The sequence below is a fragment of the Oncorhynchus mykiss genome, chromosome 19 (assembly GCF_057628025.1).
Source record: "Oncorhynchus mykiss isolate SJ-2025 chromosome 19, ASM5762802v1, whole genome shotgun sequence".
In the NCBI taxonomy this organism is placed as follows: domain Eukaryota; kingdom Metazoa; phylum Chordata; class Actinopteri; order Salmoniformes; family Salmonidae; genus Oncorhynchus; species Oncorhynchus mykiss.
In genome coordinates, this window is record NC_143040.1 from 24,272,583 (window position 1) to 24,293,331 (window position 20,749).

Consider the following 20,749-nt stretch of genomic DNA (forward strand, 5'->3'; position numbering starts at 1 on the left):
ACATAGACCTGGTGGCAATGGCAAGACTGAGAATAATCTGTCTTGTTGAGCTTTGACACAGAGTTTCTCCCTGGTAAGGTAATATTTGTTATTTTATGAGGGCCTAGGTTCTGAACCTGGCCTAGGTTTCGGACATGTTGCAGCAGTGTGATCCCACAATGTGAGATATGTGCAGGATGGCATAGTCAGAGGGAGTTTAAAGTTGGGATAGAGAATGCCTGGGGACCAGATTTTTTTTAAATACACCGTCTGGAACAAGACAGTGTTTCATTCTGGAAATGATCCTATACAAGCCGAAATGTTGAATAAAATTATATTTGAACTTACTCTTTCAATTTTCCGTGGTCCTTCGAGACAAAATATTCACAGGAAAGTATTATTTACCTGACTTGTTAGAGTGGTACTGAAGTAGACATTTCTATCACATTTGCAAAAACATGTAAACACCTGCAAGACTTTGGTTAGTATGCATGGTTTGCGTGTGTGTGCCTACGGTTCTGAGAAAAACATATTGATTGCCACACACATAGACCCGTGTTTTGAAGTTGGTTTAATAATATTTTCCTGTGGAAAACCGGCAGAGTAAGTTAAGATATAATTTTATTCAACACTCGTTGTCTACATAATTTAGTGACTAGGATTGAGAAAGCACTGTGTGTCAACTATGTGGGCGCCCAAGATGTACTCTTAAAGTCTAAATCAATTTTCACTTGCGATGCGGTTCTAGAAATAAAGCCCTTTACTTTAATACCACATCAAAATAGTTTCACAAATGCAAATTATACACTTACTGTTTTAACTGGCTTTAAAAGACAGTATTATTCAGTTACAAGTTTCTGGCAGCCTCCTTCCGTTACACACAGGGGTTCAAAGCATGTTAGATAGCTAATTAGCACAGGAGGTCCTTCTGTCTTCTGTAAACATGTGCTGCAACATGGAGATATGGGCTGCGTTTCAAACTCATAAAATACTTACCCTCGCCTTATGCTTCTGGGGGAATCCCCGCGGCCATCTTTGCCGTTGGTCCAAATTATTAGTCAAGCAAGGGAAGTTGGCAACGTAAGCCCCTCAGCCCTCGTTTTTGATAGAGTTTGCGAGTGTACAACTATGTTCACTCCGGGCCTGAAACGCCCCATAATTCAATTCATGATGATTGTACACCCACTAAGAAAAGTCTGCCAAAACTTAAAACCAACATTAATATGGAGAAGTCAACATACAAGTTGTCTTGTTTTGCACAAAATAATAAAATTCAGTACTACAGGATATTTCTTAACATAGCTCTTTATTAGCTAGCTATAACTGGCATGTTCACGTATCGCCAACCAGGATCAATGTCACGCCCTGGTCTAAGTATTTTGTGTTTTCTTTATTATTTTGGTCAGGCCAGGGTGTGACATGGGTTTATTATGTGGTGTGTTTAGTCTTGTTTTTTTTGTAGGTATTGGGATTGTGGTATAGTGGGGTTTTCCAGAAAAGTCTATGGTTGCCGGAAGTGGTTCTCAATCAGAGGCAGGTGTTTATCGTTGTCTCTGATTGGGAACCATATTTAGGCAGCCATATTCTTTGTGTTTCGTGGGTGATTGTTCCTGTCTCTGTGTTAGTTTGCACCAGATTAGGCTGTTTAGGTTTTCGCGTTACGTTTCTTGTTTTGTATTGTTCGTGTTCTTTCTTTATTAAACATGTATCAAAATGACCACGCTGCCTCTCCTTCGACGGAAGAAAACCGTAACAATCACACTGACCATGACCTAACCATTTGGGTGGTCTTAACCAATCATAGCACAGTATGATGATATGGTGGTAAACTGCATCCAATTACAATTCAGTATGTTTACACATATGAATATTACACAAGTGTAAGTAAAAAATTATGCAAATACGTTTTAAATTGTCCTACTAATGCACTTAAGGGCTCAAATACCTATCATATCAGTAATTATGTTTTGTTTGGTTAGCTTTTGGAAACGTTAACTTGCGCACATAACTTTCCCTGAAATCACGTACATTGTAATTTTCGATTTACCTGATATAACGGATTAGGATGGCTAACATTCGATGTCTACGGATGCATTGTCTTCTAGCCAAGATATGAAATGCAATCATAATTGACTTTAGCGCATATAAGGCACACACAACAGTTACCATGATGACTGAAAACACAACGGTGGGATGAAAGAGTGACAAATTTCCGGGCAAGAGGGGCCCATTTAAAATTAATTAATTCTTCCCTCGCCCCTTTCCCTGCAAGTGTCAACTCGTCAGACGTCATGATACGACATCAGAAGTGTCCACTTAATTTGAGGGCTGAGGGGAGAGCGTGTGTATTTGAAGTGTTTGGAATGCAGCAATTGACGTGTGGGAACACTAATCCTAACCCTATAAAGGCCTGTTTTAACCTTGTATTATTTTTGCTGATATGAAACTTGCATTCCTTATGTTTCCAAAACCGTACCGCAAGCAATATGTGTTGACGTTTAGAGCTAACATCAATTCTATCATTAATAGGCGGTAGTTAACGTCTATGAATGGGGTAGGGCACCCATACAGCTGGGGATACAAGGTGCTCTGTGAGAGAGACGAGTTTGAGTGGGGCAGAAAGTTTCCTATGCTGAGGCAGTGAAGAGAGTAGAGGATAGCCCAAGGGTAAGTGATTTGACTGGGAGCCCCCAGTGAGTAGGCCTGAAGAGAGCAATCCAGGATGAGTTTTAGTGAGATAGTATTTATTGCTCTTATTGCTATGGTTATTAATTGTCTGCACTGATGGAGCGTAAATCCCATAAAATAGATGTAGTAGTGGCAGCAGCTGTTGGCCTGTAGTAGGATCTAGTAGGGCTAAAGTATTGGTTTATTGTTGTATATGTGTAGAGTTAGATAGTGGTGCGATTTATTTTCCACCCATCTTTTCTGTGGCATAATGTGCAATTCATACTCCGACCTGTAAAAGACAGTAAGACAGTGTCAATTCTGCCTGCCGGAAACTCACAGGAAGAAGTAAACCTATGCTAGGACATTTGAATATTTACCTTACTGAGTCTTTGGAATAAAGTTATTTATTATTTTCTATTCTATTCTAACACACTGTTATTTGTAAGCAAGTCTGCTTTGAGCTTGAAAGATACTGATCAGAGGAGATTTTATGTGTAATGTAATAAGGAGTACCGTAATTCAAAGGACAGCGCGCATTCCTTTTTCATTTAACCACACCCTTTAAGCTATGACGCCAACAAATAAGATTCCTTTCTCTTCTGTGTAAACGGAAGTGAACAGGTGACTTAGAACCATTTCCAAGCTAACGTTTTTATTGTTGTTATTTGGACGTTTATTAACGCAATGGAACCTTAAAATATGATCCATTTAACTGCACAGCATCACATACTTACCTCATGTAGTCTTTAATTCGCGTTGGAGATAGGACTTGATATATGTTATGTAGGTAATGCTAGCTAGCTGCAAAAGTTAGCAAACAATGGCTAACTGTATGGTTTTTCACACTCAAATAGCCTCCATCATGGAGGTGCTAGCGAATGCAGCAGTGGCAGAGATCTGTAAAATCGTAGACGACGACTATGCAGTGTTTCGTTTGGAAATTTCTCAAAGCCAGAAAGAAAACAGGGGACTGCGGAGGAAGCTACAGCTATCGGAACTAAAGGTGTCACGGGAGCGCGCAGAGAGGACAATTCGAGAGCGCGTCCTCGCCAGTCGTCCCAGTAGTGTCAAGATCCTCGACCGATACAGAGGAATGGCAAGAGGTACATTTTGCCTCTCGCCCCGTTTCCCTCATGTGTTCAGATGTGTTACCCAGAATTGAGTCTTGGTCAGTTTTTGGAATCGTATGCAACTTCCCCTGATTACTTAGAATAAAAACGTTTTTGCAAGATAGCCATCTTATTTTACCTGGCACATCAATTAAGAACAAATTCTTCTTGCACAAAGACACTATCATATTATAACCAAATTCTTGAATTTCCTATTGTTATACTTAATATTTTGGGGGGGATACATGGAATATAATCCATCAATAAATTGTATATCAAAAAGTTATGAATAAGTGTTACCTTACATCCTTGCCAATTGTAGACAGTGACAATAGTGTACAATATACCATTGAGCATTGACAGTACATAACTTAACCACCTCTTTTCCCACAATCACTCTCAGGTGAAGGACATCTTACTGGAGGCCACAGGGGCTTTGTGAAGCCAGCGGGACACAACTCGTGGAGAGATGACCAACCCATATCTATAGATGAGGGTTGTGGAACCTCAACCCAGCATGTTATCGTAATAGAGGTTGGTGTCATAGTGTAACATAAAAAATGACAGTACATTGAATGTGACTAGTTTATTTCAGAAAGGCTCCCCTCAGCTATTCATTTGTACATCTTTATTTATCTGCCACAGGGGAGCTTGTGAGACTTCCCTACAACATTGTTATCCAATTCAACTCATGTACCGACAATAACTTCCTCTCTTCTTGTGTCAGTCTGCAGATGCAGAGGCTGCAGGTCCTGGAGAATCGTCTCTCGTCAAGCAGGAGAGGACTGAAGGAGATGACCCACGACACAGCAGAGACATCCAGACTGGCGTAGTGGCTGGAGTGGTGCCCCCTTTAGCCACGGAGGACCCTGCTGCCCCGCCCCAGCCTAAGAACCGATGCAGCATCATGGAGGTCAGTGGAACGCTGAACGCCGTCCTCAAGTCAGAGACAGAAAGCGAGAATTTAATTGTGACACACAGGCTCTTACACACAGGACCTGACCACAGATCAGACCCAGAGAGACTGGAGTTGGGACCACTGGGGTGTGCTCCTGCTCCCGGCTCAGAGTATTTGCTTTACGGTATTACGAGCCCGAGGATGGTTCATTCCCATCGGGACTCAGGTTATGTGTTAGAGACTGGCAATGATCTGTCTTGTTCTTCCACTACAGAGATGGACCCTGGCAACATGCCCTTGGGTTTAGAGACACAGACTGATCTGTCTAGAGGGGACTGGAACCAGTACAGTAGTAGTATACACTCTGAAGGGTGCCTAGATAAGAATGGGGAGGATCTAGTGGTAGATGACGTGAAAGTGGAGGGCGACGGGCCTCTGACATGGAATGTCGATGAGACTCACTTAGATGAAGGACACTCACAAGGCAGATATTTCTTAGATTACAGGGAAAGCTTAGAGACAAATCCAAATGTCGTGACCCACTCCCATTTGCACGTGCTCAGATATCGTGAACCTGTGTCCACGTCGATGGGGCCTTCCAATTCACATGGCTGTGTCCTTTTCGATCAGGTATTGAACTCAGAAGACCAAAGGGCCAAGGTTCAGGGACAGACACCAACATCCGGCAATAGCAAAGAGAAACGGTTCCTCTGTGTGTTCTGTAACAAAGGCTTCAGCTGCCCCCAGAAGGTGGAGATCCACCAGAGGGTCCACACAGGGATAAAACCCTTCAGCTATACCCAGTGTCACATGCGCTTTGCTGATGCTGGAAACCTGAAGAGGCACCAGAGAGTCCACACAGGGGAGAAACCCTTCAGCTGCCCCCGGGGTCATATGTGCTTTGCCCAGGCTGGCAACCTGAAGATACACCCGAAGGTCCACACGGAAGAGAGGCCGTTTTCCTGTTTGCAGGAAGATCCACAGATGCATTCGGAATAATGAGACTAACAGATTTCAGTGTTGAATATTACTGGGTAGAATATTGCATCCAGATATTGTGTGATATACAACGCATATATAAGCCTAAAAAGTCTGTTGTGTTTGTACTTTGTAGGCTGTTTGGTGTTCAGAAATGCCTGTTTCATTACCTCCATTCAACTACTTAATTTCTTATCCAAGACCATTTTTAGGAAAAATTTTATGGAGAAAATTCAGGTTCCTGATGATTGTTTTGTGAAGACATTACATTTAAAATGTAGTCATTTAGCAGATGCTCTTATCCAGAGCAACTCATCATAGCATCATAGTTTACCTCAATAAAGTAGTTATCAGCAATATCTGTGCAAGTAGGAAAATACTATTTGTATTTATTTATTTTAATGGGGGGGAGGGATTGTTTTACAATCAGATGAAAACATGACGTGTTGTGTTCACGCCACATTAAAAGGTAGACTAATACATTTTTTACAGTTAAACTACATGTCATTACTATAAAACTCACAATAGAAGCTCTAAAGCAATCATATGGACTGCTCTATTTTTATTTATTTTTTAAATGTATTAGGCTTCTGCTATTTTTTAACGTCATGCCCCCCTCCATCCTTGACTTTTCCTAAATAAGTCTATAATACACACTTTCAGAATCTTAATATCACAAACAGAACTGGTGTTAGAACGTTTTAGGAGGGCATGTCATTTTGGTTTTCCAAGTTGCCCCTTCTCCCCACAATAGGGCCTTCTCCGATAGTTGAAGATGCCATGCCCAGATGATAATCATGCCGATAATTGTCTCGAAGCTGAAACTAAACTATACCGAAACTAAATTCACACACATAATAACAGATTAAATAAATGAAGTAGGCTAAAGTATGATGGGTTGATGAGCAAGGGGAAGCAAACAATGCATAATTATGTAATCACCAATTGTTGATGAAGGACAGGGCGGGCCATTCTATTTTATTGATCTATTCTAATAAAAAACTGGTATGTACTCTTTCAGTCTATTCTGGCCCACTTGGAGTACACAGTGAGAGCGTGTGTAATTTACAATGGCAAGAAGGCCAAGATGAATGGATGCACTCGTTAGCGTTGCTACAAAATCTGAATAAAAACGACTCCGATTTTGGGGAAGAATGAATCATGATCACATCTCTGACGAGTGTTCTTCTGATTCTGAGCATCAACCTGAACCTACTCCTCTGAGTCCTAAGCGCAAAAAAAACAACATAATTGTGCACACTGGGCAGGTGCCAGCGCCACCACCAAACGAAATGGTGAGACAGGAAAGCGGATGGCACCATTCGGAATAGAACAAGCCAGTGACAATTCTACAGGCCATTATCAAAGAGCAGGCCCTACATCTAAAGCAAGAAACAAATTGAGCAACACAATCCACAGCGTTCATTGTTTAGGCTATGTGTACATGCTCCAACTGATAATTTACTTTTTGACTGTCATATCAACAATTATGTTCATTATGCCATTATTGCTATTTTGATGATTTTCACTTGACATTTAGGCTATTTTCGTCATTTGACCGTGCATCTTGGCTGTTGGTGTATTTACTTTTATTTTGTTATAAATATACCGGGTTCCAACACCTATGCTTTCTGTTTCATAGTTGTAACTAAGCAACTCCACAAATACAATTTATTGAACACTTGAATTATTATTGTTATTATTATTTACATATATCCACATAGGACGTCCCAAACAAAAACGTGCTCCCTTATGAAAAAATCAAATGCCTGTCCAATGGATTCGTTCTGGCGCTCGCCCTGGTTTACAGTGCCTTGTATTCATCGGCCTTGGCATTTTTCCATATTTTGTTGCATTACAACCTGGAATTTAAATTGATTTTTATTTAGATTTCATGTAATGGTCGTAAACAAAATAGTCCAAATTGGTGAAGTGAAATGAAAAAAATTACTTGTTAAAAAAATTATACAAAGTAAACAACAGAAAAGTGGTGGTGCATATGTATTCACCCCCTTTGCTATGAAGTCCCTAAATATGATCTGGTGCAACCATTTACCTTCAGAAGTCACATAAGTAGTTAAATAAAGTCCACCTGTGTGCAATCTGTCACATGATCTGTCACATGATCTCAGATCTCACCTGTTCTGTAAGGCCCCAGAGTCTGCAACACCACGAAGCAAGTGGCACCACCAAGCAAGCGGCACCATAAAGACCAAGGAGCTCTCCAAACAGGTCAGGGACAAAGTTGTGGAGAAGTACAGATCAGGGTTGGGTTATAAAACAATATCAGAAACATTGAACATCCCACGGACCACCATTAAATCCATTATTAAAAACTAGAAAGAATATGGCACCACAACAAACCTGCCAAGAGAGGGCCGCCCACCAAAATTCACGGACCAGGCAACGAGTGCATTAATCAGAGGCAACAAAGAGACCAAAGATAACCTTGAGGGCGCTGCGCCACAGTGGAGATTGGAGTATCTGTCCATAGGACCACTTTAAGCCGCACACTCCACAGAGCTAGGCTTTACGGAAGCGTGGCCAGAAAAAGCCATTGCTTAAAGAAAAAAATAAGCAAACACGTTTGGTGTTCACCAAAAGGTATGTGGGAGACTCTCCAAACATATGGAAGAAGGTACTCGGGTGATGAGTGCTTTTTGGCCATCAAGGAAAACGCTATGTCTGGCGCAAACCCAACACCTCTCATCACCCCGAGAATACCATCCCCACAGTGATGCATGGTGGTGGCAGCACATGCTGTGGGGATGTTTTTCATTGGCAAGGACTGGGAAACTGGTCCGAATTGAAGGAATGATGGACACAGGGAAATTCTTGAGGGAAACCTGTTTGTCTTCCAGAGATTTGAGACTGGGACAGAGGTTCACCTTCCAGCAGGACAGTGACCCGAAGCATACTGCTAAAGCAACACTTGAGTGATTTAAGGGGAAAATTTAAATATCTTGGAATGGCCTAATCAAAGCCCAGACCTCAATCCAATTGAGAATCTGTGGTGTGACTTAAAGATTGCTGTACACCAGCGGAACCCATCCAACTTGAAGGAGCTGGAGCAGTTTTGCCTTGAAGAATGGGCAAAATCCCAGTGGCTAGATGTGCCAAGCTTATACCCCAAGAGACTTGCAGCTTTAATTGCTGCAAAAGGTGTCTCTACAAAGTGCTGACTTTGGGGGAGTGAATAGTTATTTTTTGTTGTTGTCTTATTCCTTGTTTTACAATAAAAAATATTTTGCATCTTCAAAGTGGTAGGTATGTTGTGTAAATCAAATGATACAAACCCACAAAAATCTATTTTAATTTTTTTATTTTATTTAACCAGGCAAGTCAGTTAAGAACAAATTCTTATTTTCAATGACGGCCTGGGAACAGTGGGTTAACTGCCTGTTCAGGGGCAGAACGACAGATTTGTACCTTGTCAGCTCGGGGGTTTGAACTCGCAACCTTCCGGTTACTAGTCCAACGCTCTAACCACTAGGCTACCCTGCCGCCAATTACAGGTTGTAAGGCAACAAAATAGTAAAAATGCCAATGGGGTGAATACTTTCGCAAGCCACTGTATCTGTGTGTGCGTGTGTACATTATGTATCTGATGAAGTGTATGTCTATTTAATCAGTATCAACTCTCTTCCAGGAAGAGGAGGGTCCAGAGGTGCTGCTGCTGAAGGAGGAGGGGTGTGAGGAGGGTCTGAGGAACCCTGAGGGGACCATGGTCATGGAGGACAACCAGACTCCACCTCCTCCTGAACCCACAGAGGAACCAGCTGAGCAGCACAGGACCACACACAGTCTCACTGAGGTGAGCCCACTGAACTACTGTCTGAATGATATTAGGTCAGGGCCCGTATCCACAAAGCTTCTCCCAGTAGGAGTGCTGATCTAGGGTCAGTTTAGCCTTTTAGATCATAATGAATAAGACTATATAGACAGGTGTGGACCTAATCGTCAGCACTCTTACTCTGAGATGCTTTGTGGATTTAATTTTGTCTAAACTGTGGGACCATGCCTTTTAATGATCAAACCATTAGAGTGTCAAGTAATCAATATAACTAACATGTTTTTTATTTAAAATGTATTTCATCAGGGAGTCATACTGAGACCAAGGTCTCTTTTACAGATGAGCCCTGAATTACAAACATTTAAGAAAATACACACAAAACATAAATCCAAAATGAAACCAGAATGAAAAACAGTCATAAAAAACAAACACATTAAACAGTAATAAGGTCCTCAATTAGCCTTCTGAATTGCATTAGAGGCACCAAAACATCAAATGTAACAACATTTGGAAGCTTGTTCCACAAAGACGGTGCAAGAACCTAACTTAGGAGATACCAAAGGAATTCCCTGAGTTTGCCAACCCTGACACCGGGTGTGGTAACTCATAAGTCTAAAGTTTAGCAATAATGTTAGGTACAGTGGGAGTATTTGTAAAAAGGCTTTATAAATGAAAATATAGCAATGTATCAACCTACGTGACATCAAAAAGGGCCAACCAACCTTCTGATAGCGATTGCGTTGATGAGTACTAAATCTGTCGCCCGTAATAAAGCACTATGATAACAGCATCTAACAGCTTTAATGAAGTGGCAGCTGCGTTCATATAGGTGATGTCGCCATAGACTGAATAATTTGCTGTCTGCTATTTAGCGAGAGGCATGACCTATTTCTTTAGAAGCCTATTTTTATTCTCAGCTTCTTAAATAGCTCATCCATGTTCTTTTTAAATACCAGCTTTTCAGCTATAAAGATGCCCAGACTTTTGTAGGCAGGGACACGATCAATATGGACACTGTCCAAAGTACATATGCTGTACTGTGATGTGAGAAATGTTTTGCTGTCTGGTTACAGCTGTACAGAACCTTTGGGAAGAATTAAACTTGGTTAAAGCTTCTCTAGTGTCCGTGAGTTATTTACTCTGAAAAACAAGAACATAACACACTGTAGTTGCTTAACAAGAAGACAGTGAATGTTCCTGAGTGGATAATCTACTTGAAAATATATGGCAAGACCTGAAATTGATTGTCTAGCAATGTACAACAACCAATTTGACAGAGCTTGTAGAATTTTGGAAAGAATAATGGGCAAATGTTGCACATTTCAGGTGTGGAAAGGTCTTAGAGATTTACCCAGAAAGATTCAGAGCTGTACTCGATGGTGCAAAATATTGACTCGGGTGTGAATACTTATGTAAAATAGATATTTCTGTATTTCATTTTCAATAAATGTACAAAAATATCTAAAAACATGTTTTCACTTTGTCATTATGAGGTATTGTGTGTGTGTGTGTGTGTGTGTGTGTGTGTGTGTATATATATATGGGTGAGATAAAACATATATTTATTCCATTTTGAATGCAGGCTTCAATGTCTTTTTCAGAGACAGAACCATTTAACCATGTTTCTGAGAGAACCAGAATGTCAGGACACTAGTTATGTATCCAAATGACAATTGTGCCCATTTTTTTTATCATACTACGCACATTTAGGTGCATTACCCCCTACGAGATTTAGAGGGGGTATTCAGCTCATCCACTTAAGGGTTAACAGGCATGGGATAATCTGCAGCTATTTGCTGAGTAAGCTGAGGCATTGCCAGGTCCTTGGCCATCCACGTAAGAGCAGAGTAGACTGAGCGTTCGACAGATCTCCTTCAAGTTGCTGGATGCAATGGTTGGAGCGGGAACTGGGTGAGCAGTGTTGGCAGAGCTCAGTCCACCCGGATAAAGCTCTCATAGTATCAAATTACCTAACATGGGTCGCTATAAGTACTATGCAAACATCAGAATATGCTCCATCACAGGGTGCTCATATCAGATTTCTTGATCCAACATCCTCTCACTCTGTGTCTCTTACAGTCAGTAGACATGGAGGATGGGAAGCCTGATATGCTGCTGGTCAAAGAGGAGACAATAGAAGATGAACCAGAGAGCATTGACCTGCGGAGTGGACTAAAGATGGGGGAGCAAGGTAAGGGAGAAATACATATAGCCTAGATACAGTAATAGATCTTCAAATGGAATAGTAATGCATATTATTCATTCTTGATTTTCTTCATTGATAAAAGGAAATCAATACAACTTATGTTTACATACTAAAGCGCACATTATAATGTATAAACTTGACCCGGTAATGACCCGCTATGAGTTCTTTGCCATGTTTGTAAAGTCTATTTTGTAACCTCTCCCTGCAGGAGGTTGGCTGGAGGCAAACAGAGGAGACTGGGCGGCCATCTTGGATTCCCAGACTCTGACCAGTGCAGCAAAGGGCCCAGGGGACAACATCACTGAACAGGCCAGGACCAGGAGCGACATAGTGGAGGTCAGTGGATTGGACAGCGTCCTTAACTCTGGGCTGGGGAACAAAACTGTTAACCAGAAACAGACAGTTGAACACAAAACAGCAACCGAACTAAGTCTCCATGACAACATGGAGGCGTAGATTTGGTCTGCGGGTACGGGGAGGTGTCTGTATGAGAACAGCCACAGACTCGGCTAGTAATGCTCCGTCCTGCTCCTATAATTTTGATTCAGACAGACTGATGGCGCCTCAGGTTAACCCCCTAACAGGTGCTGCCTTCAGCCTGCCTTCTATAGGATCTATCAACTGGAAAATGGACCCTGCGACAACACAGACCCTCCCTGGCCTTCATCCTCCTCACGATCTCCTAATGTTAAACCAGACCTCAGGCAATTCCAATGCCGTAACACTAAATGGCAACACAAGCCCATTCACAAATGACAGTAGAAGTAATGGTATCAGTAGATCCGGTGGCAAAGAGAAGCGCTTCCCATGTTCGTTCTGTGGGAAAGCCTTCAGTTTCCCCAAACAGGTGGAGATCCACCAGAGAATGCATACGGGGGAGAAATTGTTGGGCTGCCACCTGTGCTGGGCCCGTTTTTCTGACTCGTACCACATGAAGAGGCACCAGAGGGTCCACACAGGGGAGAAATCTTTCAGCTTCCCCCAATGTGAGAAGAGGTTTTCTCACCAGTTGAAGATGCACCTGATGGTCCACACGGGAGAGAGGCCGTTCGCCTTTACACACAGCTAGAACTGGTTCTCAGAGAGGAACTACCTCAGGATACACCAGCAGAAAATGCACACAGTCCATGTATAGTGAGTGACATGTAACGTAGTACTAGTTAGTTAGTTTGTAGTTAATTCTGTTGGTTTAGGATGTAGTAGGGAACTGGATGAGATGAACTGAGGAAAGAATGAGTATGATGAGGCAGAGTAGATGTCTATAAAAATGCTTCATTATTGAAAAGTGTTTTCATGTAATGTTGAACCTTTTCCAAAGTATCCCCCAACCCAACCCGGTTATATCCCTATACCCCCATTGACGGTGGTTAATATTTCAGTATATCTTGTCATGTTTCATTGTGTACAGCAAAAAGTTTGTTATATAAACCATTATGATTTCTCTTCTATTTGTTTTTACAGTCTGCAGTCCATGAGGACTTGTTGATATCCAGTGTTGAAGGTGGGAGAGACTGGACCTCTGAGGTGGCTGGTCACCAGCCCTGGCCCCGGATCAGGATCATGGATCAGGAGCCGCCGCTCTTCCTTCCTGAGTCGGATCCACGACAGAGAATCCACCACCACACAGAACACAACCAGTGGACAGGTGGACTGAACAACCTCAGTCCTGGTGGTCATCAGAGAGACAGAGGCTCCAGTCAGGGATCCAGTCTGCAGCCCAGACCCTTCTCTTCACAGTCTCAGTGCAGGGATGAAGCAGGGCCTGGGGCTGATAGAGATGGACCCTCCTGTTCCTATGATACAAACACCGCAGTATCCATGATGAACAGAGCAGGTCACCCTGGGCTTCAGCCTTCAGAGAGAGTGGTAGGAGACTCCCCTGATGGGAATCTAACAGGAAATCTGTCTTCTCTTTCAGGGTCTCGTCTAATGCCTAGTGACTGGGTTCATAAAAGGCCTGGACCTGGGTCTAGTCTTCCTCAGCTACCTCATCGTTACCCTACCAACACAACACACAATCCCAACAACACCCAAACAATGGCTAGAGGTCAAGGAGGGAGCTCAAACACTAACCACATGAGGGTGGTGGCTCCTGCTTCTACCTCCTCTGGTGTCAGTGGGTCACAATGTGGGAGGCTGAGTATTAGGACAGATGCCGACAAGCCGTACGCCTGCCCCACATGTGGGAAGCGCTTCGCTCAGGCGAATTATGTGAAGATGCATCAGACCGTTCACACCAAGGAGAAGCCCTTCAAGTGCAAACTATGTTACAAGAGCTTCTCCTTCCTGACTAACCTTACCAGACACAGGAGTGTCCACAATGGGGAGAAATCATAGCAGTGTGGTTTTAGATGTACACAGAGGATATCTGGGAACTATTCTTTAGCTGACATATTATCGCTATCTTGTGAAGTGTCTTGGGGTAAGTCCCTCAGTTCAGTGGCGACCCCAGACATTTGTCATCGGGGTGGCCAGATTGGGCCACTGAAAATATTGGGGTGGCAGACCAAAACCAAAAGCCTTAACTGAATTTCAGGAATTCTATTATGCTGTTGTAGTATATAGGTAAGTTGAAAACGATGTCAAAATGAGAGTTAAAGAGTCGCATACGGATATACTTTGGTTTCTTATTTTACAGTTAATGTTACTATTTATCTGATGTGCATAGACTAATACCGGTACAATTAACATTTTGAGTTCCACAACAATCCTGTTTTAATGTGTCATGTATCTGTATATACATGTGTTTAGGCGATTCATTGTTCGTCAAATAGGCTTGTTGTCCTTTTCCTTAAAAAGACAAATATACAGCTTTAATTTGAAGGAGTACATTGATTGTAAGGAACAATACATTTACTGGGAACAAGCCTACTTGAGTTTAAAAACACCACATAGAGGCCTCCAATTATATTCAATACAGCTTTATTTGGCTGTTGCTGTGTCTTTTTGTAAACGAAAATATTATATTATATATGTCCCAAAATGAAAAACGAAAGCATAATCATGGACAACAATATACATTTTACTATAGCCTACTCACAACCTATTCATATCCCTGCTTTATTAGGCTACATTCTTTTCAGTACAGCTTTATTCGCCTGTTGCTGTGTCTTTTGGCAAACACATCCACAAAATCATCAAGATTTATGGCACTAGCCCTTCTTGACTCTACACTTAATCAAGACTGTCTTGAGAAATACAATGAGGGACGAGCGATTGAGCAATTTTGGGGTGTTAACTTTAGCACAGAAAAACGACGCTCACATGCTGATTCAAGGCTTGTATCCCTTGCATTATGACACAATTTTCTTCAGAAAATCTTCTCTTCACCTCAGAGAGAAGCACGTCAACAATTGGAATGAATGAACTTGCCCGAAATGACTCCTTATCTGTGTTGACCTGTCTTTGAACTATTGGAGTGGAAATGTAATAACATAGCATTAGTATGTGATTCTAATTTTTTCATCTTTGTAAGTAGCTTTTTTCAAATTTTTGAACCACTCTTCAGATGTAAACACTGAATCACCTGAGGGGGAGACTGAAGTGCCGGCAAGCATAGCAGTAGGCAGAGTCTTTACTCTGAGAGTATTCTAGTAATTTATGCGTACTGTACCACTCTTTCATGAAGCCTCGTCTTCTATCCCCCTGAAGGGTCAGAGGGAAAAACTACAGATGTGACTGTTTGGGCCCCTCTGCTCTTGACTGGGATATATCTAGGATGAAACAAGAGGCAAAATCAGTTATTCTGATTTTAAAATAATAATAATAATAATAACAATATGAGTAGCTAGCCCCGCTCCATAGTAATTACCGTTTACATTTGTAATATCGGCCTATAGACAATTCTATTCAGACTATTCAATCTCAACTACCAATAAACATGAATCAGAAGGCGTTTTGGGATTATGTCATGACTCATAACTCAATGTAGACACGCTATAACCATACATCTATCCAGACAACGTTACTCTCTAGCCACCCATTTCATTATCAGGGGCACTGTCACACCGTCATAACTTCCCCTGTTGGTCCAGGAACGGGTTGATAGCGCTAGCTGAGTTCTGCCTCGTTTGGTTGTCAACCACTGACTGTTGTTGATGCCTGTTCCGTACATTTGTGCCATGCTGCTGTCTGTCAATGCACATCAAACTGTATTTGTCACTTTCCCCCGAATACAACATGTGTAGACCTTACTGTAAAATGCTTACTTACAAGCCCTTAACCAACAGTGCAGTTCAAGAAGAGTTAAGAAAATATTTACGAAATACACAGGGTTTTTTTTATGTAAAAAAAAAAAGTAACACAATAAGAATAACAATAAGAGGCTACAGTTGAAGTTGGAAGTTTACATACACCTTAGCCAAATATATTTAAACTCAGTTTTTCACACTTCCTGATATTTAATCCTAGTAAAAATTCCCTGTCTTAGGTCAGTTAGGATCACCACTTTTTATTTTCAGAATGTGAAATGTCAGAATAATAGTAGAGAGAATGATTTATTTCAGATGTTAATTCTTTCATCACATTCCCAGTGGGTCAGAAGTTTACATACACTCAATTAGTATTTGGTAGCATTGTCTTTAAATTGTTTAACTTGGGTCAAATGTTTCGGGTAGCCTTCCACAAGCTTCCCACAATAAGTTGGGTGAATTTTGGCCCATTCCTCCTGACAAAGCTAGTGTAACTGAGTCAGGTTTTTAGGCCTCATTGCTCACACATGCTTTTTCAGTTCTGCCCACACATTTTCTATGGGATTGAGGTCAGGGCTTTGTGATGGCCACTCCAATACCTTGACTTTGTTGTCCTTAAGCCATTTTCCCATGATGTCAAGCAAAGAGGCACTGAGTTTGAAGGTTGGCCTTGAAATACATTCACAGGTACACCTCCAATTGACTCAAATGATTAGTCAATTAGCCTATCAGAAGCCTCTAAAGCCATGACATCATTTTCTGGAATTTTCCAAGCTGTTTAAAGGCACAGTCAACTTAGTGTATGTAAACTTCTGACCCACTTGAATTGTGATACAGTGAATTAAGTGAAATAATCTGTCTGTAAACAATTGTTTGAAAAATTACTTGTGTCATGCACAAAGTAATGTCCTAACCGACTTGCCAAAACTATAGTTTGTTAATTAACAAGAAATTTGTGGAGTGGTTGAAAAACAAGTTTTAATGACTCCAACCTAAGTGTATGTAAACAGTGATTGTATCAGGGTGGCCGTGACCCCTTGGCGGCGCCACTGCCTCAGTTGAGCATCTGGGTACACTCACATTCTCAGATATACAGACTTGTTTGGGGTGCTAGCATAGCCAAAACACTGTCATGTTATTGAAGAGCAACACATTTCCCCTCTAAATTTGGTTTTGCTTATGTTCTATTCATAACAAATATAACGACCCTCCCAACATTATTTGGCATAATCAGGTGGTATCTGTTCCTTTATGTACTATAGTTAGGTGATCAAATCTGTTAATAAATTAGAATGAATGTTGTCCTTTTGATATGTTGATTTTGTATTTCCTTGTTTATCATTTATAATTCAAATTGGCCTTAGTTTCCTTGTCTTATAGTGCTTTGAGCTTGAAAGATACTTTGAATAGGAGTTTTTATGTGTAATGTAATAAGCAATACTGTACTTTAAAGCCCCCATGCAGTCTTTTGAATTGTATTTTTAAATCATTGTGGTTGTTTATTTCATGAAACTAACTCAAAATATATTTATTATTTATTTATTTTCCTGAACCTCTCTTTGCCATTGAAATGCTCAGGGGTAAATCAATGTTTATTCAATTACTGTGACTGCATCCTTGTTGATTTAAATAAAACTTCCATACGTTTGCCCATGGAAGAAGTGGTCAGAAAGTGACTTTTTTTTTCATACCTGAATGACAACAATTTAATGTACAATTACTGCAGAAAAAACTGGATGAACTCCGTTCAAGACTATCCTATCAACGGGACCTGAAGAACTGAAATATCCTATGTTTCTCGGAAACTTGGCTGACCAAGGACATGGATAATATACATCTGGCTGTTTTTTTCTGTGCATCAGCAGGACAGAACGGCAGCGTTGGGTAAACTCAGGGGGGATGGTGTGTCTCGTTAACAACAGCTGGTGGGCAAACTTTAATATTAATGAAGTCTCAAGGTTCTGCTTGCCTGAGTTAGAATACCTCATGATAAGCTATAGACCATACTATTTACCATGCTGGCATTAAGACAGGACTCAATGAGCTGTATAGGGCCATAAGCAAAGAAGGAAATACTCATCCAGAGGTGGCGCTCCTAGTGGCCGGTGATTTGAATGCAGGAAAACTGAAATCCGCCAGCATGTCACCTGTGCAACTAGAGGCAAACACTCTAGATCATTATCTCCACACACAGGCATGCATCCAAAGATCTCCCTCGTCCTTCATTTGGCAAATCTGACCATAACTCTATTCTGATTCCTGCTTACAAGCAAAAACCCAAACAGGAAGTACAAGTGACATGCTCAATATGGGTCACTGGTACTTCCTATGGATGGATGGTAAGCTACAGGACTGTTTCGCACATTTTATTTTTATTTATGTTTTATTTCACCTTTATTTAACCAGGTAGGCTAGTTGAGAACAAGTTCTCATTTACAACTGCGACCTGGCCAAGATAAAGCATAGCAGTGTGAACAGACAACAACACAGAGTTACACATGGAGTAAACAATAAACAAGTCAATAACACAGTAGGAAAAAAAAGAGTCTATATACATTGCGTGCAAAAGGCATGAGGAGGTAGGCGAATAATTACAATTTAGCAGATTAACACTGGAGTGATAAATGCTATACATCAGCTATAAGTGCATTGATGACATTGTCCCCACAGTTACCGTTCATACAGTTGAAGTCGGAAGTTTACATACACTTTGGTTGGAGTCATTAAAACTTGTTTTTCAACCACCCCACAAATTTCTTGTTAAACTATAGTTTTGGCAAGTCTGTTAGGACATCTACTTTGTGCATGACACAAGTCATTTTTCCAACAATTGTTTACAGACAGATTATTTCACTTATAATTCACTGTATCACAATTCCAGACATCATGGGAAAATCAAAAGAAATCAGCCAAGACCTCAGAAAAAAATTGTAGACCTCCACAAGTCTGGTTCATCCTTGGGAACAATTTCCAAACGCCTGAAGGTACCACGTTCATCTGTACAAACAATAGTATGCAAGTATAAACACCATGGGACCACGCAGCCGTCATACCGCTCAGGAAGGAGATGCGTTCTGTCTCCTAGAGAAGAACATACTTTGGTGCGAAAAGTGCCAATCAATCCCAGAACAACAGTAAAAGATCTTGTGAAGATGCTGGAGGAAACCGGTACAAAAGTATCTATATCGAAATAACCTGAAAGGCCGCTCAGCAAGGAAGAAGCCACTGCTCCAAAACCGCAATAAAAAAGCCAGACTACGGTTTGCAACTGCACATAGGGACAAAGATCGTACTTTTTGGAGAAATGTCCTCCGGTCTGATGAAACAAAAATAGAACTGTTTGGCCATAATGACCATCGTTATGTTTGTAGGAAAAGGAGGAGGCTTGCAAGCCGAAGAACACCATCCCAACCGTGAAGCACGAGGGTGGCAGCATCATGTAGTGGGGGTGCTTTGCTGCAGGAGGGCCTGGTGCACTTCACAAATATATGGCATCAAGAGGAAAGAAAATGATGTGGATATATTGAAGCAACATCTCAAGACATCAGTTATAGCTTGGTCGCCAATGGGTCTTCCAAATGGACAACGACCCCAGGCATACTTCCAAAGTTGTGGCAAACTGGCTTAAGGACAACAAAGTCAAGGTATTGGAGTGGCCATCACAAAGCCCTGACCTCAATCCCATAGAAAATTTATGGGCAGACCTGAAAAAGCATGTGTGAGCAAGGAGGCCTACAAACCTGACTCAGTTACACCAGCTCTGTCAGGAGGAATGGGCCAAAATTCACCCAACTTATTGTGGGAAGCTTGTGGAAGGCTACCCAAAACGTTTGACCCAAGTTAAACAATTTAAAGGCACTTCTACCAAATACTAATTGAGTGTATGTAAACTTCTGACCCCACTCCAATTTGCATACAGCCCAACCGATCCATAGATGACACAATCTCTATTCCACTCCACACTTCCCTTTCCCACTTAGACATCACTAAGCTAAGGACCCTGGGACTGAACTCTTCCCTCTACAACTGGATCCTAGACTTCCTGACAGGACGCCCCCAGGTGATGAGGGTAGGCAACAATACATCCACCACGCTGACCCTGAACATGAGGGCCCCTCAGGCATGATTGCCAGGTCTAGCAAACATTTCAAGCCCAATGACCACTCAAAAACCACCTAAAGGGCCTGAGAATTAGGCCATTTTTATTTCCCACAGTAAGAGAGGAGTTGCCACACATCTTCAAGTTCCTCCGTGTCCACATCACTAAGGATCTGTCATGGGCATGACAACGCCTCTTCCCTCTCAGGAACCGGAAATGATTTGGCATCAAGTTTAGAGCATCTTCACTGGCTGCATCATCGCTTGGTATGGCAACTGCTTAGCATCCAAACAACAAGGCGCTACAGAGGGTATTGCGTACATAGAAATACTCCAGCCACCCAAGTCAGACTGTTCTCTCTGCAACCGCACGGCAAGTGGTACCGATGCTGGGACCAACCGGACCCTGAACAGCTTTTACCCCCAAGCCATAAGACTGCTAAATAGTCTGGGTAGCTATTTAGTTAACTATTTAACTATCTGCATTGGCCCTTTTTGGCACAAATGTTTTTTTACTCATCACATACGCTGCTGCTACTGTTGACTATCTGTCACTTTATTTCTACTTATGTACAGTACCAGTCCAAAAATTGGACACACCTACTCATTCAAGGGTGTTTCTTAATTTGTAATATTTCCTAAATTGTAGAATAATAGTGAAGACATCAAAACTATGAAATAACACATAGGGAATCATGTAACCAAAAAAGCGTTAAACAAATCAAAATATTTGTTAGATTCTTCAAAGTAGACACCCTTTGTCTTGATGACAACTTTGCACACTCTTGGCATTCTCTCAAACAGCTTAATGAGGTAGTCACCTGTAAT

The 20,749-nt window shown here is 41.5% G+C and overlaps 1 protein-coding gene across 3 annotated transcripts; it reads left to right on the plus strand.

Moving 5' to 3' along the window:
- The first annotated feature begins 207 nt into the window (after positions 1-207).
- LOC110498465 (uncharacterized) lies at positions 208-14,668 on the plus strand. Of its 3 annotated transcripts, XM_090210509.1 has the most exons (8): positions 208-3,752; positions 4,162-4,292; positions 4,486-4,671; positions 9,284-9,448; positions 11,507-11,618; positions 11,842-11,969; positions 13,095-13,467; positions 13,552-14,668. In XM_090210509.1, the coding sequence occupies exons 1-8, from the start codon at positions 3,470-3,472 to the stop codon at positions 13,968-13,970; spliced, it is 1,797 nt and encodes a 598-aa protein (XP_090066635.1). In that variant the 5' UTR covers positions 208-3,469; the 3' UTR covers positions 13,971-14,668. The 3 variants fall into 3 exon arrangements, with proteins under 3 accessions (XP_090066635.1, XP_021430765.2, XP_090066636.1); XM_021575090.3 differs by having other exon boundaries at positions 13,095-14,668; XM_090210510.1 differs by lacking the exons at positions 9,284-9,448; positions 11,507-11,618; positions 11,842-11,969; positions 13,095-13,467; positions 13,552-14,668 and adding an exon at positions 5,287-6,659.
- The last annotated feature ends 6,081 nt before the right edge of the window (positions 14,669-20,749 follow it).